This window comes from Lissotriton helveticus, chromosome 11 (assembly GCF_964261635.1).
Source record: "Lissotriton helveticus chromosome 11, aLisHel1.1, whole genome shotgun sequence".
NCBI classification, from domain to species: Eukaryota; Metazoa; Chordata; class Amphibia; order Caudata; family Salamandridae; genus Lissotriton; species Lissotriton helveticus.
In genome coordinates, this window is record NC_136072.1 from 114,485,198 (window position 1) to 114,504,553 (window position 19,356).

Here is a 19,356-nt window from a genome sequence, read left to right on the forward strand (position 1 = left end):
CCCAAAAACTTCCTTGGCCAGTAGATGGCATAAGTGAGAATTACATTCTCCTTCCCTAACGACAATTAATCACACCCTTCTTTATCTTTCATTGCTGCTAAATCTGCATGTAACCTGTAGATAACATATCATTTTTCTGTGTTAAAACCATTTTTATAAAAATTACACAGACCAGATGAAGGCCCCCAGAAAATACTCTTATACAAAAATGTGATTGAAAAGTTAACCTTCTAAATATGTATACACCCTCCCTTGGGCCAGAGTAGGGAGGGAATTCAGAAGTCAGGGTAGGTAAATGGTATGTCTTATAACCATTTGTATGTAGAGAGTCAACTGTCCAAGTTTCTTGAAGGCACAAAAGCATGTAGTCTGAAATGAAGTTGCCTCATTCCACATTATCCGACTTGCTTTTCAGGCCTGCAACATTCCAGTAGAACATGTGTAGCTCGGGACCAGAGAATAGTTACTATTACCTAATATTTCATGATTTGTTTTTACCTTGATACTCCATTACCCTCATGAAACCCCTAGTGCTGAATTATATTGTTAGGTATAACCTATGATCACCCTAGGAGGAAAGGGGGTTGAAGGAACAAGAGGAATGTGTGGGCTGTCTACGTTTGCGTCATCCCATAAACACGTAAGCACCTAAACGTTATCTGTTTGCGCGGTGTTCCTCAAAAGTACTTTTAAAAAAATCAAATCACAAGAGATAGTTGAGAAACTGAAATAACCCTTAATTCTGGCTGTGGCACAAGAGCAAGTGCTGGTGGATCTCCAATGGTGTCTGTTTGACACATGCAAACATGTTATTAAGGGAGGCTCCCTTGATCAACGGGGGAGCCATAGCATAGGTAGAGAAAAACAGCAAACCAAGCAGGTCGGAGCAGACTGCAAAAAAGGCACTTGTAGTCAGTAAAATTAAAATGAGTGTGAACCCAGATGCTTATAAGCACTCATATCGTCTAGTTTTCCACATTTATTAAAAAGAGAAAGGAAAGTGTACTTACTTGTAATCCTAGTTTCGCATCATAAGTATCTTCATGACAGTCGAACACAAGAATAATTTCACCTGCTTGTGAGATGACTCTAATAATGTTGTGTTTTCTGGCCGTTCTGCTGGTCACGTCAAATCAGTATTCTGATCTGCATTATGATGAATCCTTTTGGACCTAGACCATGGGATTCGAAGGTGTGCTTACGCATCCAGACCTTATCTGGACATGCACTTACTCCTCATCTACAAAATAAGCCTTCACGGTTGGAAAATACGTGATATTGCTCTTTGTGGTGCTTTCTCAGAGAAGAATTTATTTTTTCTTCCTATCATTCTGTATTGAATTCTTTATTTGTGTGGTTATTTAAAACCATTACAAAAATACGATAAAAAAACCAGTATAAAATCCAAATTTAAAAAAAAAAAGCAAGTGTATATACGACACAATATTAAGATTCTCTTTTGCTTTGTTAGGTAAAACCAATCAAGTGATGATCAGTCTTTTGTATTAAATCAGTCTGTTTTGAAAAAAGTGCCGAACGCCAGTCCCAGTAGTGCGTGCCTAGCAGCCTAGGGTGAAGTGCCCATCAGTTTTAGGCGAGTGAGGTGGACACATTTTGCAAAGTTGGTCCTATGCTTAACTGTGTCCAGCGTGTAGAGGCGAAGGACTGCCTCCTGTGCCATGCGAGTGCCCAGTTGGAGAAGGATTGGTCTAAGGTAGTCTGCGGGCTAGATGCAACAGAATAAAATATGACCCAAAGACTCACGTTTGTAGTTGCAAAGGCGGCACTCCGTAATGGCTGACCTTACTTTCCCAGTTGGATATAGATCTTTAAGAGGGAGGGGATGTAGTCTTGCAGCTAGTATTCTGTTTAAGGCGTGTCTCCCCACAGCCAGCGTAAGATGAAGTTTGAGGCTGGCCAGTGTGTGGGGGAGACTTTCGGTCTCGTGAAAACCTCTTGCTACTAAGGATTCCATATCCAAAGTGCAAAACCATAGTCGTACTTGCATTTTTTTGTTTTTTTAATAATGCAATATATTTGATTATGCTTGGGTCCCAATTCTCTGTTGCAAGTTGCAGAAGATCTTTAGCAGAGGCGAGACAAGCGAACCAAGGATTGCCAGGTTGTTGAAAAATGCACTTTGACAGCTTTCATTGAGTTCTCCGGAGCCGCCAAAGTTTGATAGAAATATTTACTCAAAGTCGCTATCTCTTCCAGTTTTTGTTGGTTGAGGTTAAACTCTAGACAAATTAAGTTGTTCCTGGTGCAAGCTGGTAGGCGAAATAGCTTTTTATAGGCAGTACAGTGTATTTTCTGTAGGTCATTCCCAAATTTCCCTGGAAAGGCCTGTTGGGCATAATTGATGAATGGCAGTAGTTTCGCCCTCAGTACTCTTTGGATAGCTGTTGTTGTTGGGCTGTCTAGGGTGGTGTATAATTTGCAGAGAGCGTAGGCGACCCTTTTCCCTTTCTTCTGCAGTTTGTTAAGGTGAACCCGTGGGCGGCCCGTTTCACTAAGCCATGCCCCTAGATAGTTATAATGTTGTACGCAGTCCAAAGTCAGCGGACCCAGCCTCCACTTGTCCCCTTTTTTTGGGGGGATAGTGGCCAACAATCACTGTTTTTGATTTGGATGGGTTGGCAACCAACTTACTTTTGGCATTGTAGACTGCGAGGGCCGTGAGTGCTTTTTGTAGTCCAATTTTGGTATGATCCAGAAGAACCAGGTCATCAGCGTTGGATCTTTGTGTGCCCGATCTTGGGGGTAGCTAAAGTGGCTCTGTACAGGGCTTGACCCATGTCAGCTGTGTATAAATTGAAAAGCATCGGGGCCAGCACGCAGCCCTGTTTTAGCCCCCGATCCGTGGTGATTTTCTCTGTGGCATACTCGCCCGAGAGTTTGACTCTAACCCAGGTTTGTGAATACAGTGATCTAATTGCTTGCAGTAAAGACGGACTGATGTTCCAACGTGCTAATTTATGCCAGAGGATGGTACGATCTACCCCGTCAAAGGCTGCTGAATAGTCAATAAAGCAAGCAAAAACTGGCAGGGTTCGATGGGCCACTGCTTGTTGGGCAAGATATGACAGGGCAATGATGTTATCCACAGTGGTACCCCCAGATCTAAACTCTGTCTGAAAGAAGGGCAAAAGGCCTCCGTTGCCAGCCCAGTCTGCTAGTTCCACTAGGAGTGTGCTTGCATAAGCCTTGCCCTCCATGTCCAACAGGGCAATCATGCGATAGTTTTTGGGGTCGGTGTTGGGCCCTTTTTTAAATATTGGATGCAGCAGTGATCCCCTCCAGGAATCTGGAACATCCCCCAGGAACCTGCATTCGGCGTATAGCTGTATGAAATTTTCCATCCAGAAGATTGTCTTCCCTGAAGTGGGAGCCAAGCAGCCCATTGGGGCTAGGTGCTCTGTTGTGTTGAACCTTCTTTAGAATAGTACGGACTAATCCTTTGCTTGGGAAGGATGAATCATCGAAGCAGTAAGGTAGGTTCAGTATAGTTTCCAGTTCCCTCCCCTGATGTTGTTAGGCTGGTTGGAGGAGTTATGTTGGAATCGTCGAGTACAAGGTTTTCACATGGGCTACCCAATTGCCCGCATCAATTAGAGTCTCTCTATTAGTGGCCCCATGGGTGAGTTTGTTTAACTATTGCCAACATTCTTGGGATATACTCAATGCCAACAGCTCAAAGATCTTCAGCCATTTTGCCTCTGTACATTCACGTCTTCATTGCCAGACCATTTTTGAGTGGATTTTTGCAGCTGATTTAAATTGCATTTCGGCAAACTCTGATCAGGATTTCTGATAGGCTCTGCGTTTGGTATTTAATTGTTTGGCACTTTCCTTGATCGCTGGGACATGTCCCAGAGTGTAGGCTGAGACTGTGGGCGTTCTATATGTGGTGCTCCCCCCGAAGCAATGAGGCTAATTCGTAGGCGAGAGAGTCCCATTCGCCTATGATGGCTCCCTTAATTGTGCTGGTTAGCCAGCCTGCCTGCATTTGTTTCCAAGAACCAAATTTATTTATTGGCGTCGGCCCCCATTTGATTCTTTTAAGGAGCTTGTGCTGTTCTTCCCCTTTGGATGCCCCAACGCCGTGCAGCGAGTGGTGAATATCTGCTGTGATGGTTAACTGGACAGTTAAGGCGGCATGGTTGCTTTCACTCCGTGGGTGCACACTATAGTTTGACATGGGTTTTTGTACTCTCTCTCACTTAATATATAATCTATTGTAGTTTGATTATTATAAGTGGGTGTAAAAAGAGTCCCAGGATTATGTTTTATGGATAAAGAGTGCATTGTTGCCAGATTGTATGCCAGCATGAGGGTGTTGAAGATCCCGGTGCTCCCTGAGCTGTGATTTTGTGATGCAGGGTCCCCTATTTTATGAGTATTGAAATCTCCAAGAATAATGGGTTCCATAGATGCAAACTGTGTGAGCAAAGTTTCTATCTGAGTTATCAGCTGGTTGAGCTTGTCGTTAGGACCAGGCCCGTGGGGGTTGTAATAGACATTAATCAGAAGGATTGGTAGCGGGCCGTCGACCGTATTAAGGCCTTTAAGAGTACCAACCAAAAACATGTCTGAAGGGTTCTTTACCACTGTAAAATTTACTTTCAGTGAGTGCCTAATGTATATGGAGATCCCCCCAGAGGGTCTCCCGAATATATTACCTCTGATGGCGGGTTTGGTGTATACTGCATAGCCTCTTATTGGTATAGGTGTAGTTGCCCATGTTTCCTGGGTACAGATAAGATCAGCACCTTCCAGGTCATAATTTTTAATGTTTGGATGTTTTCCGAAGGCCACCTATGCTGAACAAAGCTGTCTCTTAAGAGGTGCTGGGCCTCAGGTGTCACAGTCTCCTCGTGGGGGACCTGGTGTAGGGGCAGGGGTTTAGGGCCCGTGGCTGCCAGGACCAGTCTTTGTTGATGTTCCCCATGGTGGGACAGGAGCGGTTGCCCCCTTCTGCGTGTGTTGTTATTTTAATTGAGCGGTCACTGGTCAAATTTATTTTTGGCCCACCTTTAATACCATGGAGAATATACCCAGTGGCTGTTGCCGGACGATTTAAATCCTTTGTAAGCATCCTTTCCTCGTTGTTCAGTTCCTGATTTCACAGTTGTTCGTTCGGGTTACTATTTTTCAAGATCGCCGGGTATTTTGTCACAACCGGGGTCATGATTTTTATGCCCCAGTTTCCCAATTGCTTGTTGTTTCCTCTCAGGGTCTCGGACATGGCCCGATTGGCGAAGATTATCTCTGTTGTCTCATTTATTTCGCTTGGCCCAGGGGCGAGAAAGGACGCGCTGTCAAGGTCAGTTGTTTTTATTTTTTCTAACCCCCGTAAGTTTACGCAGAGCCTCAGCAGATTGCCTCTATTAAGGATGTGCCATTCCGCCTGCGAGGTATACTCAGGATACAGCAATACTTTTCGTTTTTCTTGATCTTTTATTTCGTCGGTGAGTGACAGATTTTGATGGAGAGATTCCTCTATGGAGTTGCACGTTTCTAGAACCTGGATATCCAGGTCTTCCCTGGGCAGATTTGGGCTTCCTACCATCCGCTGAGCATTACTCCAGAGCTTGTGTTGGAGGTCGCTGGAAGAGAGTAGATCGTCAGTACATGTTTGAATGGATTTCATCTCCCTATGATTAATGGATGTTGTAGTTAGCTGGAGCTTTTTATGGTCTGTTGCGGGAACACATTTATTTGTTTTGTATGGGTTGTGTTTTCCTTGATTAATGCTGTTCATGCTTGCGTACTCCGCATTGATCACTGCATGCTGCTTTAAGATAGATTTCAGGTTTTTCTTTTGTTCAAGGGTTACTTCTTCAGCTTGTGAGCCATGTGTGTTGTTAAAGTGCCACCTAGGTTCTTAGTCAGTCCTATCCAGGGGTTTAGAAGGATGCGCCATAGGATGTCCTAAAGAACCAAGAGAAATGTTTTCGCAATTGGTTGTCCCATCAATTTGCATGCTTGTAGTTTTGTTTTTTTTGCGATAGTTTTTTGTAGAGAGGTAATAGCCCCATGTTGGTCTTTATGGTAATCCTTATTCTCCTTAGTTTCCCGTCCGAGCCAATATGATTTTTAATTTTTCTTGATTTATTTAGCTTTTTTAATTTTCTCTGGATAGATGTTGACTGTCTGAAGTTATGGACTTTGACTCATTGATAGTTCCTGGGCCATTGTCTAAGTTGCAGTCGATTTTTATTTCCGGTTCTTCTGCACTGTTTATTTGGTCACTTGCAGCCCCTGTGGTTTCACGCAAGGCATCCTTATTGTTGGTTTGTGGGTTCTTCTTACTTGTAGACAATTTTGTGTTCTGTTGGGGCAGAGAGTATGGCGTATATTTGGCCGCCTGTTAACTTCATTCTTAAGGTCCTTAACTAGAGTGCTCATGATTTCTGGGAGCTTTTCTAGATTCTGGAGTATTGGACTGCATCCACAGTCTTCTTGTTTGACCATTAAGGCCGTAGTAGCCTGGGCTCTGTGGATCAGTGAATTTAAGTTTTCCAGTTTAGAATCTAGTCCAGCAATCAGTCCTGCGACTGTTTGCAGTATATTTATTTGAATATCCAATTTGTCTGCATGCATTATGGCAGCATTTGCCATTGAAATCAAGGCATCTTTGATCAATGCTAGATGGTTCTCAACTATTTTTGGGGGCTGCAAACCAATTTCCGCTCCCGTTTTCGTAGAACCTAAAGTCCAATGCTCATTTGCGTGTGGGAGAGAGCTGGAGTTTGAAGGATTAGGGCGCTGTCTGGGTGAAAGATGATGACTTGTGATCTCGTCAGGGGTAGGAGAGGAGTCAAGAGGCTCTGTTTGAAGCCTTAAAGGAGTTCTATATATGCTTGTGTTGTTGCTTGGTTTTGAGGAAGAGCCCTTGATCACTTCGAAAATTGAGAGGCCAAGTGGTGAATTTGGTTGGTTGGAAAGTTCTCCACTGTGGTCTGTGTGATTATTAGCACTATAGGTTATTTGGGAAACGGAGGAGATTAAAGGTGATATAGGAGGTGTTCTCAAGATTAACTGGTGATTTGGGCTATAAAGCACAGAGTTGGGGCTGTTAGAATGTGCGGCCAATAAGGCTGCCTTTGTTACTGCACATGTATCTTTTTTAGCCCTGTCGTAGGACTTGACCCATGTTGACGTGATTGTTTGGCCGGGCTGTGAGGGTTTATTTGAGTCCTTTTGGGTCAGCTCATTCAGCTGGCCAATAGGCTGGTTGTTTGATGATGTCCCCGCTTGGGGTACCGGGGAGACCAATTTTAGCTTTTGATGTTGGTTTTGATAATGAGTGGGGCCCATCGGTTGTTCGTTTGCAATGAGAAAGCTAGCTTCCTCATTTGTATGGGCCGTTTTTGCGGTCTCTAAAGTTTGAAATGCTGGATTATTAGAACTGGATAATCCTGGATCCGCTGTTGTTTCCGGGGCTCTTTTTCCCGTGATAATGGTTATTTTTGGACAAAGTGGAACTTCTGGTTGGAGTCCTAAGCTCTGGTCAGTGTAATTGCAATTGTCTCCCAACTGTCTAACAGTAATTTCTGCACGGGGTGTGTGGGATACTTTGTCAGAGTCAACAAATTTGTCTTCTAAAGTTGTGTGGTAGAAATACGCTCTTATGTCACTGTTGCTGTTGGTTTTGGTCGTGGTCTTTCTGATGCTGTTGCCGTAATATGACTTGCATGTGTGATCTTTTCTGATGAGATTGCAGTTGTTATTGCAGTTGCTGATACTGATTCATCCGTCGGCTGTCCCTCCCTTAGAATTGATCCGGGTTTGGCGCATCCTCTACCTAGGGGATACAGTATCTTGGACTTTTGCCGCCTTGCGGTTTTGTGAGGACGGTGGTTGTCCTGGTGCTGGACCAGGTTTGAGTTTCTGGTCCGCATGGTTGATCCTTGCGCTGGGCTCTGCGGTGAAGAGCTAGTATAGTTTGACCTATGAACAGCCTCCAGCAGCGACTGTTCGCCTGCTCTCCGGCTCACCCAGCAGGATGACCAGACTGGGCAGGGCGAGTTTCCCTTAAGTTGCGGGCCTAGATCTAGGGCTAAATCAGGGCGGGTGATCAGAATTTCCGAAGGTTTGTCCAGTGAGCTCAAGTATGTTAGTTCTATTCAAAGTTCTCTTTACCTTGGATGTCTTAAAGAGTGCTTTGATAAAGCCCTGATAAAAGCCCTGATGATCTGGCGGCGGTCTATAAAGCTGTCAAAACTGGGTATCCAATGATGTCCAATGATGGCAACAATCACCTGCGAGGGGCGAGAAAGACGGATCAGTGCAGTGCTCTGCCCCACTAGAGCACTAAAGCACTTCCTCCACACTGCCTCTGCATAAAGTTTTTCAATCCGATGCAGAGGGGGGTGGCGATGTTATCGCCGATGGCCAATGCACCAATCACCCGGCGTTGGAGCTGTAGCTACTGACCAGAGGGAATGCCACCAGGAGAAAGTCAGAAAGCAGCTGGGTCTGATGCCGGTGCTAATGCAATCCTTGTTTTTTTTTTTTTTCTGCGACCCAAGTAGTGTCACTAAAGGGTCACTTGCACAGTAAAGCACAGCAGCTTCTTATTTATTTACCCTTGCTCTGTCCCGCACCAAAAATCCCAGATGTTACAACAATTTAAATAAGAAGTGCACTCGCCTACTGTGGCTGTGCTCACCTTTTCACCTCTGCTCCGATAATCCCCTGCGCTATGGAATAGAGTGCACTGTCTCGAAGGAGCGCTGTAACGATTGAGCAGCTCCTTACCTGCAGCCTCCTGACGCTCCTTGCCTACTGTGTGTAGGAGCCCCAACTGGACGGGCGGACCGGCGGATGAGGAGGCTGGTAAGAACCTCTTAGAGGGTGTCGGAAGCGTGGGAACCTGCGTATCAGTGGTGTGGCGTCTTCCCTTCTCGCTCACTCGTCTGTTGAGCACGACGGCAGCAGACAGCGTCAAACAACGAAATAGATCCAAACTCCAGTGACTACGAAGCAGCAATTTCGGCATTTTCCATGTTTTCCTTGACACTCGCTGCAATCGGTGGTCAGAGTGCAAACTAACTTTCAATGTTCAATGTGGCAAGAAAGCAGCTATGTTCTTTTCAATGCTCCTGCAGTGTTACCCCTTCACGGTGCAAGCAACAAGGGGACACTGCAGTTCCTACTGCTTTGCCATGCGCTGGGTGCTCTCGCTGAAACAGTCTGCTCAGCACCAATCACCAACACCGATGCGCAGTCCCGGCACCGGTTTCCGACTCGGGCCAGTGCTGATGCTGGGGCGGGCCGAGGCTGACTCCTCTCTGCGCCTTCTCAGCACTCTTGGCGGGGGCCGCAGGCAGTTCCCCAAAGCCCCGGCGCCCCAATGGCATAGGAGCTGGCAAAACTTTTGCGGGAGCCGCGGCAGGAGGCAGCGGCAATCCAAAGTCCTTCTCCTCCACACTCGCACACCACGTCGGCCGGCGATCAACTTGAAAACCTGGATTCTGGATTCCCACTGCAATCATACTGGTGGGCGGATGTAGACCACCCTTTAATGAAGCATGACACCTAGGTTGGTTTTCAAGGATCTAAAAATGTCATGATTTACCAGGCATGCACCAAGTTATTTTTGTGATGGTCCCATACCAATTCAATTATCCTAGGAATCTCCATCGTCACATGCTAGGTTGGTTTTCAAGGATCTAATAATGTCATGATTTACTGGGCATACACCAGGTTCTTTTTGTGATGGTCCCATACCAATTCAATTATCCTAGGAATCTCCATCGTCACATGCTAGGTTGGTTTTCAAGGATCTAATAATGTCATGATTTACTGGGCATACACCAGGTTCTTTTTGTGATGGTCCCATACCAATTCAATTATCCTAGGAATCTCCATCGTCACATGCTAGATACCCGAGGTAATGTTGTTTTTGCTACTTACGATAGGGCGACTGTTACCTTGGGTAGCCCGATCTCTCTTCCCACTAATGTTTTTTGAGGCAGAATACGAATGTGCTTGTGGTCAGACATGTCAGTCGCAATAACAGATTTGCACACTAGCCTGGCAGTACCTTATCAGCTGCAAAGGGGAACACTCTATGAAACAAATATCTATGCCCAAGCAGCGGCGACGTATAATGTGTGTCTAGGTATTTCAAATTATGTTAAAAAGGTATGATTAGGCTGCTTTAGGAAATGTGTGTACAAAGAAAAGGGGGAATAAAAGCAGCGCAACTGGCGCACCAAATGGTAAGAAGGTTTTAGGATAAGAGCATATAAGTACTAGAATATGCTCACAAAGTTAACCATTTACAGTACCTGGATGTTTTACATCAGCACCTGCTTTGCCCTCTTTCAAGCCTGCCTACTCTTAGTGTCGTTTTGAAGTAGTGTTTACTGATAGTTCGAAACATTTTGTTTCATCCTCAAAAATACATGCATGATGATATTTTAAATAGGATACAAGCATAAAATAGTTAACAATTCTTAAATATCTAAAGAGATTAATGAGATTTCATCGTCAGGTTAAAATCAAGTGCAAAACATGCAAATAGCAGATGATTTCATACAATAGCTGGCGCTTTGCTTCCAGGTGTCCCAGCTGTGTGCAAAACGCAAAAAGCAGCCACCATCTTCAGACAATTAGAATCAGCTAAAAAGAAAATTGGGGCCTTAATTTCATATAATACCTAACATTTTACATCTAATTAACCAGGTGGGGTACAGAAATTTAGAAACCACCACAACCATCATCGAGGACGTGTCACTTTTGCATAACCTATATGCCTCCCCTCTGGTGGGTAAGCCCAGAGCCCTGCACAATCTCATACATTTCCACACTTGCAGCCTTATGATGTCGCGAAGGCTACACAGTTGCGGTTTCGGGACCGACCGACCGCCCGTTGGTTCTCCCGATACCACTATTACAATGCGACCGCACATGGTGCAGTTGCATAATCCAATTTCTTTATGGAAGCTTGTGCTGCGGCCGTAAACCGGCCATAGCACAACCTCCCATAGAGGAACGGCAGTTTCTGTTAATCCCTGCACCGTGTGGCAATACACGGTGCAGGGATTAACAGGGGGCACCATAGGTGCCCCCTCACCCCCCCAACTGGAGGCCGCAGTTAGAAGGGGGCCCTGCTAGGGGGCCCCCAATGTCGCTTTCTGACAGGCTTTCCATGTTGGAAAGCCCGACATGGACTTGACGGAAACAGACATTGCAATCCTGATGGTGGAAACTCCGTCCTTAGGGATTACGGTGTGGCCTTCGACTGGCCCCTTGAGCCTGTCGGAATCCAGTCGGAATGACCAGTCAGTTTCACCTTCAACCGCCTGCATCATCATACAGGGGTTAAAAAAACGACTCGGAAAACCTCAGAGTTACATCGTAATGAGGCCCTTAGAATCTAAACGGTGCTTACTATCCATATTTCTAAGGAGAGTCTTAAAGCCAGAGAGGATAATCCACCCTCCCTATTCTTCCCAAATACTAGCAAACCCAGACGACCAGCTCCTGAATAAGCCTTGCCAAACCAAAGGGGTAATGTAGAATGCCATAAGCCTTCTCCATACCTTAAGAACTTGGCTGACCAATACTGTGTCTCCCAAGTTTCCAGAAGGGGCAAAGACTAATATTTTGAGTTTTCGCTTTATAATTTACTATATTGTATTCTTATGCCTCACGTGACTGTATGCTTTACCCTTGTTTCTGTTACTTTGTGTCAGTAATGTGACACGACTAAAGAAACATCTTTGGACTATACTATATAAAAAGAGTGGTTTACATTAAGCACAGTATAGTAACTTCAACCGGCAAAAGGAGCAAGCTGATTAATCATATCCTTTTGACATCTTCTTTCAATTTCTATGTCACAAGTTTGAATCCGGCACCGAATAACCTAGCCTACCATTCTTTCGAAGTTTGTATATGGAGTACTACAAAATGCAAATTAGAAACACCTGTTATATAAAGACAAGAAAACATTGGGATGAAGCAATATACAAATACCTATTGTTTTAACGCTTATAAAAAAAATGAGTTTTTATTTCTTCTTCGTGTCATGTCAACCAAAAGTCTTTTGGTCAAGCACCCCAATCCTGGATAAACACATGAATAGTTTCTTCACAATTTTAAAATGATCTATGTGGGACCTTTTCAGTTCACTGCGACAAACAAACCCCGATGAATAAGTTGTAGTGTTCGTTACCTTCCAGAAGACAATGAGCTCCGAGCAGTAGAAAGCACCGAACTTCGGACAGAAACCGGGGCGGAACTGCGGCGGCTGCTGGGGGTGGATGTGATCGTTGGCAGCTCTAGATCAAACTACAGAGGGAGTTTGTGTCACAAATTTACACTTATAAACATTTCCAACTTGTCACATTGTCTTAGTGGTATTACAGCCAAAACATTAAATCCTGCAGTGGGCAATACCTCTTTCCTCAGTAATCTGGGAACTCTTTTGAACTCCACACAGAAAGGGGACCATCGTGGTCGATGGTCAAATTATTGTCTTTTTATGTGACTAAGAGGGTTTTGAGTTTATTTCCCCTCGAATTCATCGCGTGCGCCCTCAGACCCATTCAGCCACTAATAACAAAAGTATAATTTTAAGAATTCTCTCTTGGCTGTCATCGCCGGTGTATGCTTCATGCTTCAAAAAGACTTATGCTACCTGTGATATTAGAAAAAAAACTGCTGCTGATCATCAATCTAACTGTAACTGACACTTGAGTTACTATCTTTGTTGGTTTTCCTAAAACTTGGCCTCTCACAAGTATCAGTTAGGATTCTCCCCAGACTCTTCATGACTGTGTGACATGTTTTCCGTCTTTCAGCTTGACCTACAACCTCCAAGCTGGCCTTACTCCTATCTTTTTTTAGTTTTCAGTCTTTCACGACTTGCCTCCATTCCCAAGAAAACAAGTTACTTACCTGTAACTGTAGTTCTCCAGTATTGGAAGCTTTCATAGATTCACATGCCTGAATCATTCCCCGTCGTCGAGACGGGAGTTTCCGGTACATAGAAAAGCAATGCTTAGTAGTATAGCAAACTGAAAAGAGGCCTAGGCCCATTTCCCTTTTGCAACCCATAACCCTTGTTATGTAAAAGAGACCAAACTTTTCCCTGAACCAATCAGAGCTCCTCACCCTCTAGAACCCTCCTAAGAGAACCTTCTGCTCCTCAGATTTTCGCGCACTTGTGCATAAAAAACACTCTTCAAGCTAAATCCAAGGTGAGCCTCTCAGGGGAGGAGGGTGAGTCGCATGTGAATCTATGAAAGCTTCCAATACTGGAGAACTACAGTTACAGGTAAGTAACTTGTTTTCTTACTCCAGTATTGGAGCTTTCATAGATTCACATGCCTGAATCAGAATAGCGAGCAGTAGCATAAAGCTTTCATATAGTCACTTAATACAGCATCATTCTGTACATCGTTATTTTAGAATTCTGCATATCAATATTGCAATCACTGTAACTAAACATAACAATAGAATAAATGTGCATTTGTACAAAGACAAAAGGATAGGGCTCACCGTTATTGGATAATGTTTCTCAGCACCGCTTCTCCTACCGCCACATCAGTCTCTGCGGCTGCTTCCAAGCAGCAGTGCCTGGTGAAGGTGTGCATAGAACTCCAGGTTGCTGCCCTGCAGATATTCTGGATCGGCACTCCTGCAAATAACGCAGTGGAGGTGGACACTGCTCTCGTTGAATGAGCACAAACTTGTGCGTTCAGAGGTTTCCCAGCAGCTTGGTGACAATATACTATAGCACTGGAAATCCATCTGGCAATCCCACGTTTCGATAAAGGGAAGTCCTTCCTGGGTGCACTGAAAGCGACAAAAAGCTGTGAAGACTTGCGAAAGTGTTTAGTCTCTTGCAAATAGAATTTGAGACATCACTGGACGTCCAGCGAATGTAGAACTCTTTCTGCTGCTGTTGTTGGTTGTGGAAAGAAATGTTTTAAAACTAATGGCTCATTCAAATGAAAGTCAGTTGGTACTTTTGGGATAAATTTCGATTAGTTCTGAGAATCATCCTGTCCTCCTTAAATTGCAGAAAAGGGTCTTGAATTGTGAGATCCTGCAATTCCCCCACTCTTCTGGCCGAAGTTAGAGCGATGAGAAGCGCCACCTTCCACAATAGGAATTTGAGATCTGCCCTGTGTATAGGTTCGATGGGCTGCTTCATTAATTATGAAAGGACTATGTTCAAACGCCAAAGAGGTGGAGGAGGTTTTATTGGAGGAAAAACTCTGAATAATCCCTTAATGAATTGTTTAACAATTCTTGCAGACCATAAGGATGTTCCCTAAGCAGTCCTTCTGTAGCGTAATATTGGAGCTAAATGTACTTTTAGAGATGCGTGAGCCATACCCGACTTAGCTAAAAGCAAGATGCATGGAATAATCTCATGAGGTGCCGAATTCAAAGGATGAACGTTACTTCTTTGACACCAGAGACAAAATCTCTTCCACTTCATTCTGTAGGTCTTGTTCGTACTATCTGCCCTGGCCTTGGAGAGGATATCTTTACATTATTCTGAGATGTTCAGATGCTGAAATTCACAGTGCTCAGGAGATAGGCCGTTAAGCGCAAGGATCTCGGGTCCGGATGGAGCACTTGTCCCTGGGACATCGTCAGAAGCGATGATATTGGTTGGAGGCGAATCGGATGGACCTCCGAAAGCAGCAGAAGTTCCGTGAACCAGTGTTGTCAGGGCCACCCTGGGGCTATTAGGATTAGTCGGCACGGTTCTTTCTTGATCTTCACAAGCACTCGCGGCAGCAGGGGAATTGGAGGAAAGGCGTAGGCAAAGATGCTTGACCATGCCATCGAAAACGCATTCCCCCAAGATCCCCGTTGGGAAAGCCAGCTTGCGAAGAACCAGCATTTCCTGTTCTCCGCTGTTGCAAAAAAGTCTACTGTCGGTTCTCCCCATCTTTGAAAAATGTTGTTCAGGACTCCTTGGTCCAACTCCCACTCATGGCAGGACGATTTGAGCATGCTGAGAGTATCCGCCTTGATGTTTTGATCCCCTGGGAGATGTTCTGTTGTTATGGATACCCTGTGTCGTAGCGCCCATTCCCATATGTCCTGGGCTTCCTGAGAGAGGGAGAGTGATCTTGTTCCTCCCTGCTTGTTTAAGTAGTGCATTGGAGCTGTGTTGTCCGTTCTTATCAACACAGATGATCCTCTTATCCTTGGCAGGAAGGCTAGCAATTGGAAGCGGACCGCTCTGAGTTCTAGTAAGTTTATGTGTAGTTGTTGCTCGTGCAACTTCCAGCGACCGCTGACCTGAAGGTCTTGAAGGAACGCTCCCCATCCTTCTAGGGACGCATCTGTTGTCACTATCAATGGGGCTGGAATTGCAAGGAATGAAAGACCCTGCAAGACATTTAGTTTTCGAGTCCACCATGTTGCTGCTTGAACCATGACCGGCGTGACTTGGACAACATCCTCGAAGGATCCCTCCGCTTGACGCCATTGCAGCTCTAGTTGCTCTTGCAACGGACGCATTCTTAGCCTGCAGTGAGGTACAAGGGGAATGCAAGATGACATTGTTCCCAGTAATGACTTGTACTTGCGTACTGAAAGACACTTTCTTTTTGTAAAGTCTTGGAAGAGAGAAATAATTTTCAGCTGCCTTACTTTGGAGGGGAACGCATTGTTTCTCTCTGTATCCAGTATTGCTCCCAAAAAAGTGATGTTTTTCGTTGGTTGAAGGGATGACTTTTCTTCGTGTAGAGTCAGACCTAGCCTGGAAAACAACTCCACGCAAGCCTCTGTTGATGCTCGGGCCAACGCTGCTGATGGTGCCTTGACTAGCCAGTCGTCGAGGTAGGGAAATACTTTGTGTTTCTGTCGTCTTAGAATCGCAGCCACTGGAGCCAGGAATTTCGTAGAAATTCTTGGGGCTGATTTCAGGCCGAAGGGCAGTACCTTGAATTGGTAATGTTCTCCGACTACCATGAACTGAAGGTACTGCCTGTGTGAAGGATGGATGGGGATATAAAAGTACGCATCCTGTAGGTCTAATGTGGTCATAGGGTCTCATGGGTTCAACAGTAGAAGGATGTCTTGCAGAGAAACCATCCTGAATGATTGCTTTTTGAGATAGGTGTTTAAGAATCTGAGATCCAGAATCGCCATTGAAGGATGTTTTTCTTGACGAGAAAAAAGCGGGAGTAAAACCCCCTTTCCCTCTGGGAGTTCGGTACCGGTTCTATTGCTCCATTTCAGAGCATTGCATGAATCTCCTCTCGCATTTGATGTAAATGCTTGACCTTCTGATGTATCGGCGGGGTACGAGGGGGTTTTTGTGGAAATTCTAGAGTGTGGCCGAATTGAATAATGTTGAGGACCCACTGGTCCGTAGTTATCGGTTGCCAATTTTGAAAATAATGAGCAATCTTTCCACCCAGGGGAACATGTGAGCTCAGAGGAATCGGTGTAGCCGGAATTATAAGGTTGTCATTGTCGTCGGGTGTTATCTTTCCACTGACGACCTCCTTTACCTCTCGGAGTCGATTTTTTATAGCCTCCTGACTGGCGCTGTGTATACTGCTGATGGTAGGGCTGAGATGAGGTGGAGTAAGAGGAATATCGACTCTGTTGGTATCCTCCCCTGTAAAATGATTGACCTCTACCTTTAGAGCCTCGAAAAGAAACCTTCCTGTATTGTAGAGTTCCCAATGACTTAGCCGTATCCGTATCTTTTTTGATACTCTGTAGTGTATCATCTATATGTTTGCCAAATAGATCTTCACCGTTGAAAGGAAGGCCCAAGATTTTATTCTGGACCTCCGGTCTAAATACTGTTGCCCTCAACCATCCTTGCCTGCGTACTACCGCAGCTCCTCCCAGAGATCTGAATGCCGTGGTCGCTAAGTCCTCTCCCATTCTTGCAGAATTTTTCTGGCTTCTTGTCTCTCCGTCTCTGGTATATGGTCTATGTAAGGGAAAAGGTCGCACCACATTTGCCTATTGTACCTCCCTAGAATGGCCTGGGCATTCGAAGCTCTCAGTAACAGGGCAGACATAGAGGAAAATCTCTTCCCCGCTTTGTCCAGCCTTCTACCCTCCCTGTCCGGTGGTGGCGTAATAGGAACTGACGGATTTCTTGATTTTTGCTGAGCTGCTTGGGTAATAACTGAGTCCGGCTTAGGATGACCTAAAAGACAAGCTGGAGCATCTGAAGGCGCCTAATATTTTTTGTCCAACCTGGCGAGCACCGGAGTCACTGTAGCTGGTGCTTCCATGACCTTCAGGCCTTCCTCCCAAAGATGACTTACAATCGGTAAGGATCTAACTGTCCTACGATTGGGTTCCTTGAAGTCATACAGGAAACATTCCGCCTTATCCTCTGCCATGGTGAGTGCGAATCTTTTAGTGGCTCTCTGTATTAAATTATGAAACCCACCTAGGTCCTCCGGGGGAGAATCAAGAGGCTTTGGAGAAGGAGATGAAGGTGACGGAATGAGATAACGTCCCACTCTCTGCTAGGGTCACCCTTTCTGCTAGGGTCCGTGATCTCTCCTTCTTCCTCCTCATCTGTGGTCCTTGGGTCTTGACCAGATCTCGGTGGTGAAGATCTTGGGAGGGGTTCCGGTAAGATGTCCTGCCTACGCACTGGTGTACTTGGTACAGGGCGTGGTTGAGGCGTAGACTCGGGAATTCCCCTTGAGGCTTGAGGTACAGGATATCTCCTCCTATAATCCTCTAACATCAATTGTAGATCTTTTAACAAGGAAGATGGTACACTTGTCATCTCTTCCTGCTGTTCCTGGCAGTGTTCTTGCTGAGGACACTCTTGAACTACATATTCATCTGAATCCTCCTCTTGGTACTTCACCTGTAACTGATACGGGCTACTAGCATAACCAAAAGTGCCGCCATCACCTTCGTCCCCTTCCGAATCCTCTTCCTCCAGAAGGTGAGATGGTACCAGAGGCGACACCTTACTTGGAGAGGTAAGTTCTGGCGTAATTGTCCTTTTCCAGGCCAAAAACCTCTTTTCTTGGGGGGTTTTTCCTCGTCGACTGGCACCGTCGACGATATCGTCGTCAATGCTACCGGCGACGTTGCCGTTAGCGTTGTCATTGTTGCCGTCGACGATCCCGCCGATGACGTGGTTGTAGTCGCAGCCGTCGTCGTCGATGCTGTCGTCGCCGATCTCTGTGTAGACATGGTCATCGACGGTGGTACTGTCGACGGCGATACAGCCCTTGAAACAGCTTTTACCTCAGGTTTCTTCAACGACGTTATTTTCCTAATCGACGCTCCCGTCGACGATGCAGGTTTCTCCACTTTCTCCTCAGAAGGTGTGGAGGATGGTTTCTTGACAGAAATCTTGACCTTGGGGGGAGATTTTGAGGGCTCTGAACTAGTTTTCTTGGTCTGTTTAACCCCCGAAGCATGACCCTTCTTCTCCTTCTCTTTACCGGAAGGAGATTTTGAGGGACTGTGCCCTGAAGACCCTGGGGTAGTCCTTTGAAGGGCCTTCTCAGGTCTTTCCCCTGAGGTAGGAGCCTGAGATCTGCTCCTTTTCTGAGATCTCCTGGAAGAAGACGACTCCTCCTCACTGTCACTGGATAAGATCTCCTTTCGAGCCTTCACCTTTTGAAGCCAGAGTAGAAGCCTTCCTTCACGATCCCTCAAAGTTTTATTGGAAAAGGTACGACTAACCTTGCAATCCTTTGCCTGATTGTCTGGATAAAGGCAGTAGATGCAGTCCTTATGAGGGTCGTCTGTGTAGAGCCTTTTCTTATAGCAGGTGGCACAAGCTCTAAATAATCCTTTTTTCTCCTTGTCAGCCATGGTAGACGAAGGAGAAATAGTCTGAAGTATTCCCAAAAATTAAATCTGGAGAAGAAAAAACACTCAGGTCCAATATCAATTGAATATACTGAAGAGTTTGAGCAGAGCTCAAAGGAGACTCCCTAGCACACGTGCGGTAGAAAATCTGAGGAGCAGAAGGTTCTCTCAGGAGGGTTCTAGAGGGTGAGGAGCTCTGATTGGTTCAGGGAAAAGTTTAGTCTCTTTTACATAACAAGGGTTATGGGTTGCAATAGGGAAATGGGCCTAGGCCTCTTTTCAGTTTGCTATACTACTAAGCATTGCTTTTCTATGTACAGGATGACTGGAAAGGATTCAGGCATGTGAATCTATGAAAGCTCCAATACTGGAGTAAATATCAGGCTGCTACCTAGCAGACATCCCTGGATGAATTTGTATACACTCATGCTGAACTCTTCTTAAACTCTAGGGGGCATATTTACAACAAAACAGCACAGCACAGTACTGCAATCGATTTCACAGTGCTGCGTCATTTCAAAAACAATATCATGTGAAGTATTTACAAGAATA

At 45.2% G+C, this 19,356-nt stretch overlaps 1 protein-coding gene across 1 annotated transcript in view; it reads right to left on the reverse strand.

Annotated features, from left to right (window-relative positions):
- The window catches only part of CCDC39 (coiled-coil domain 39 molecular ruler complex subunit), a 220,803-nt gene that overhangs the window by 14,560 nt on the left and 186,887 nt on the right, over positions 1 to 19,356 (reverse strand). The window contains exon 19 of the mRNA XM_078666498.1: positions 12,194 to 12,309. Coding sequence (XP_078522624.1) covers positions 12,194 to 12,309 — 116 coding nt within the window. The remainder of the gene's footprint in view (positions 1 to 12,193; positions 12,310 to 19,356) is intronic.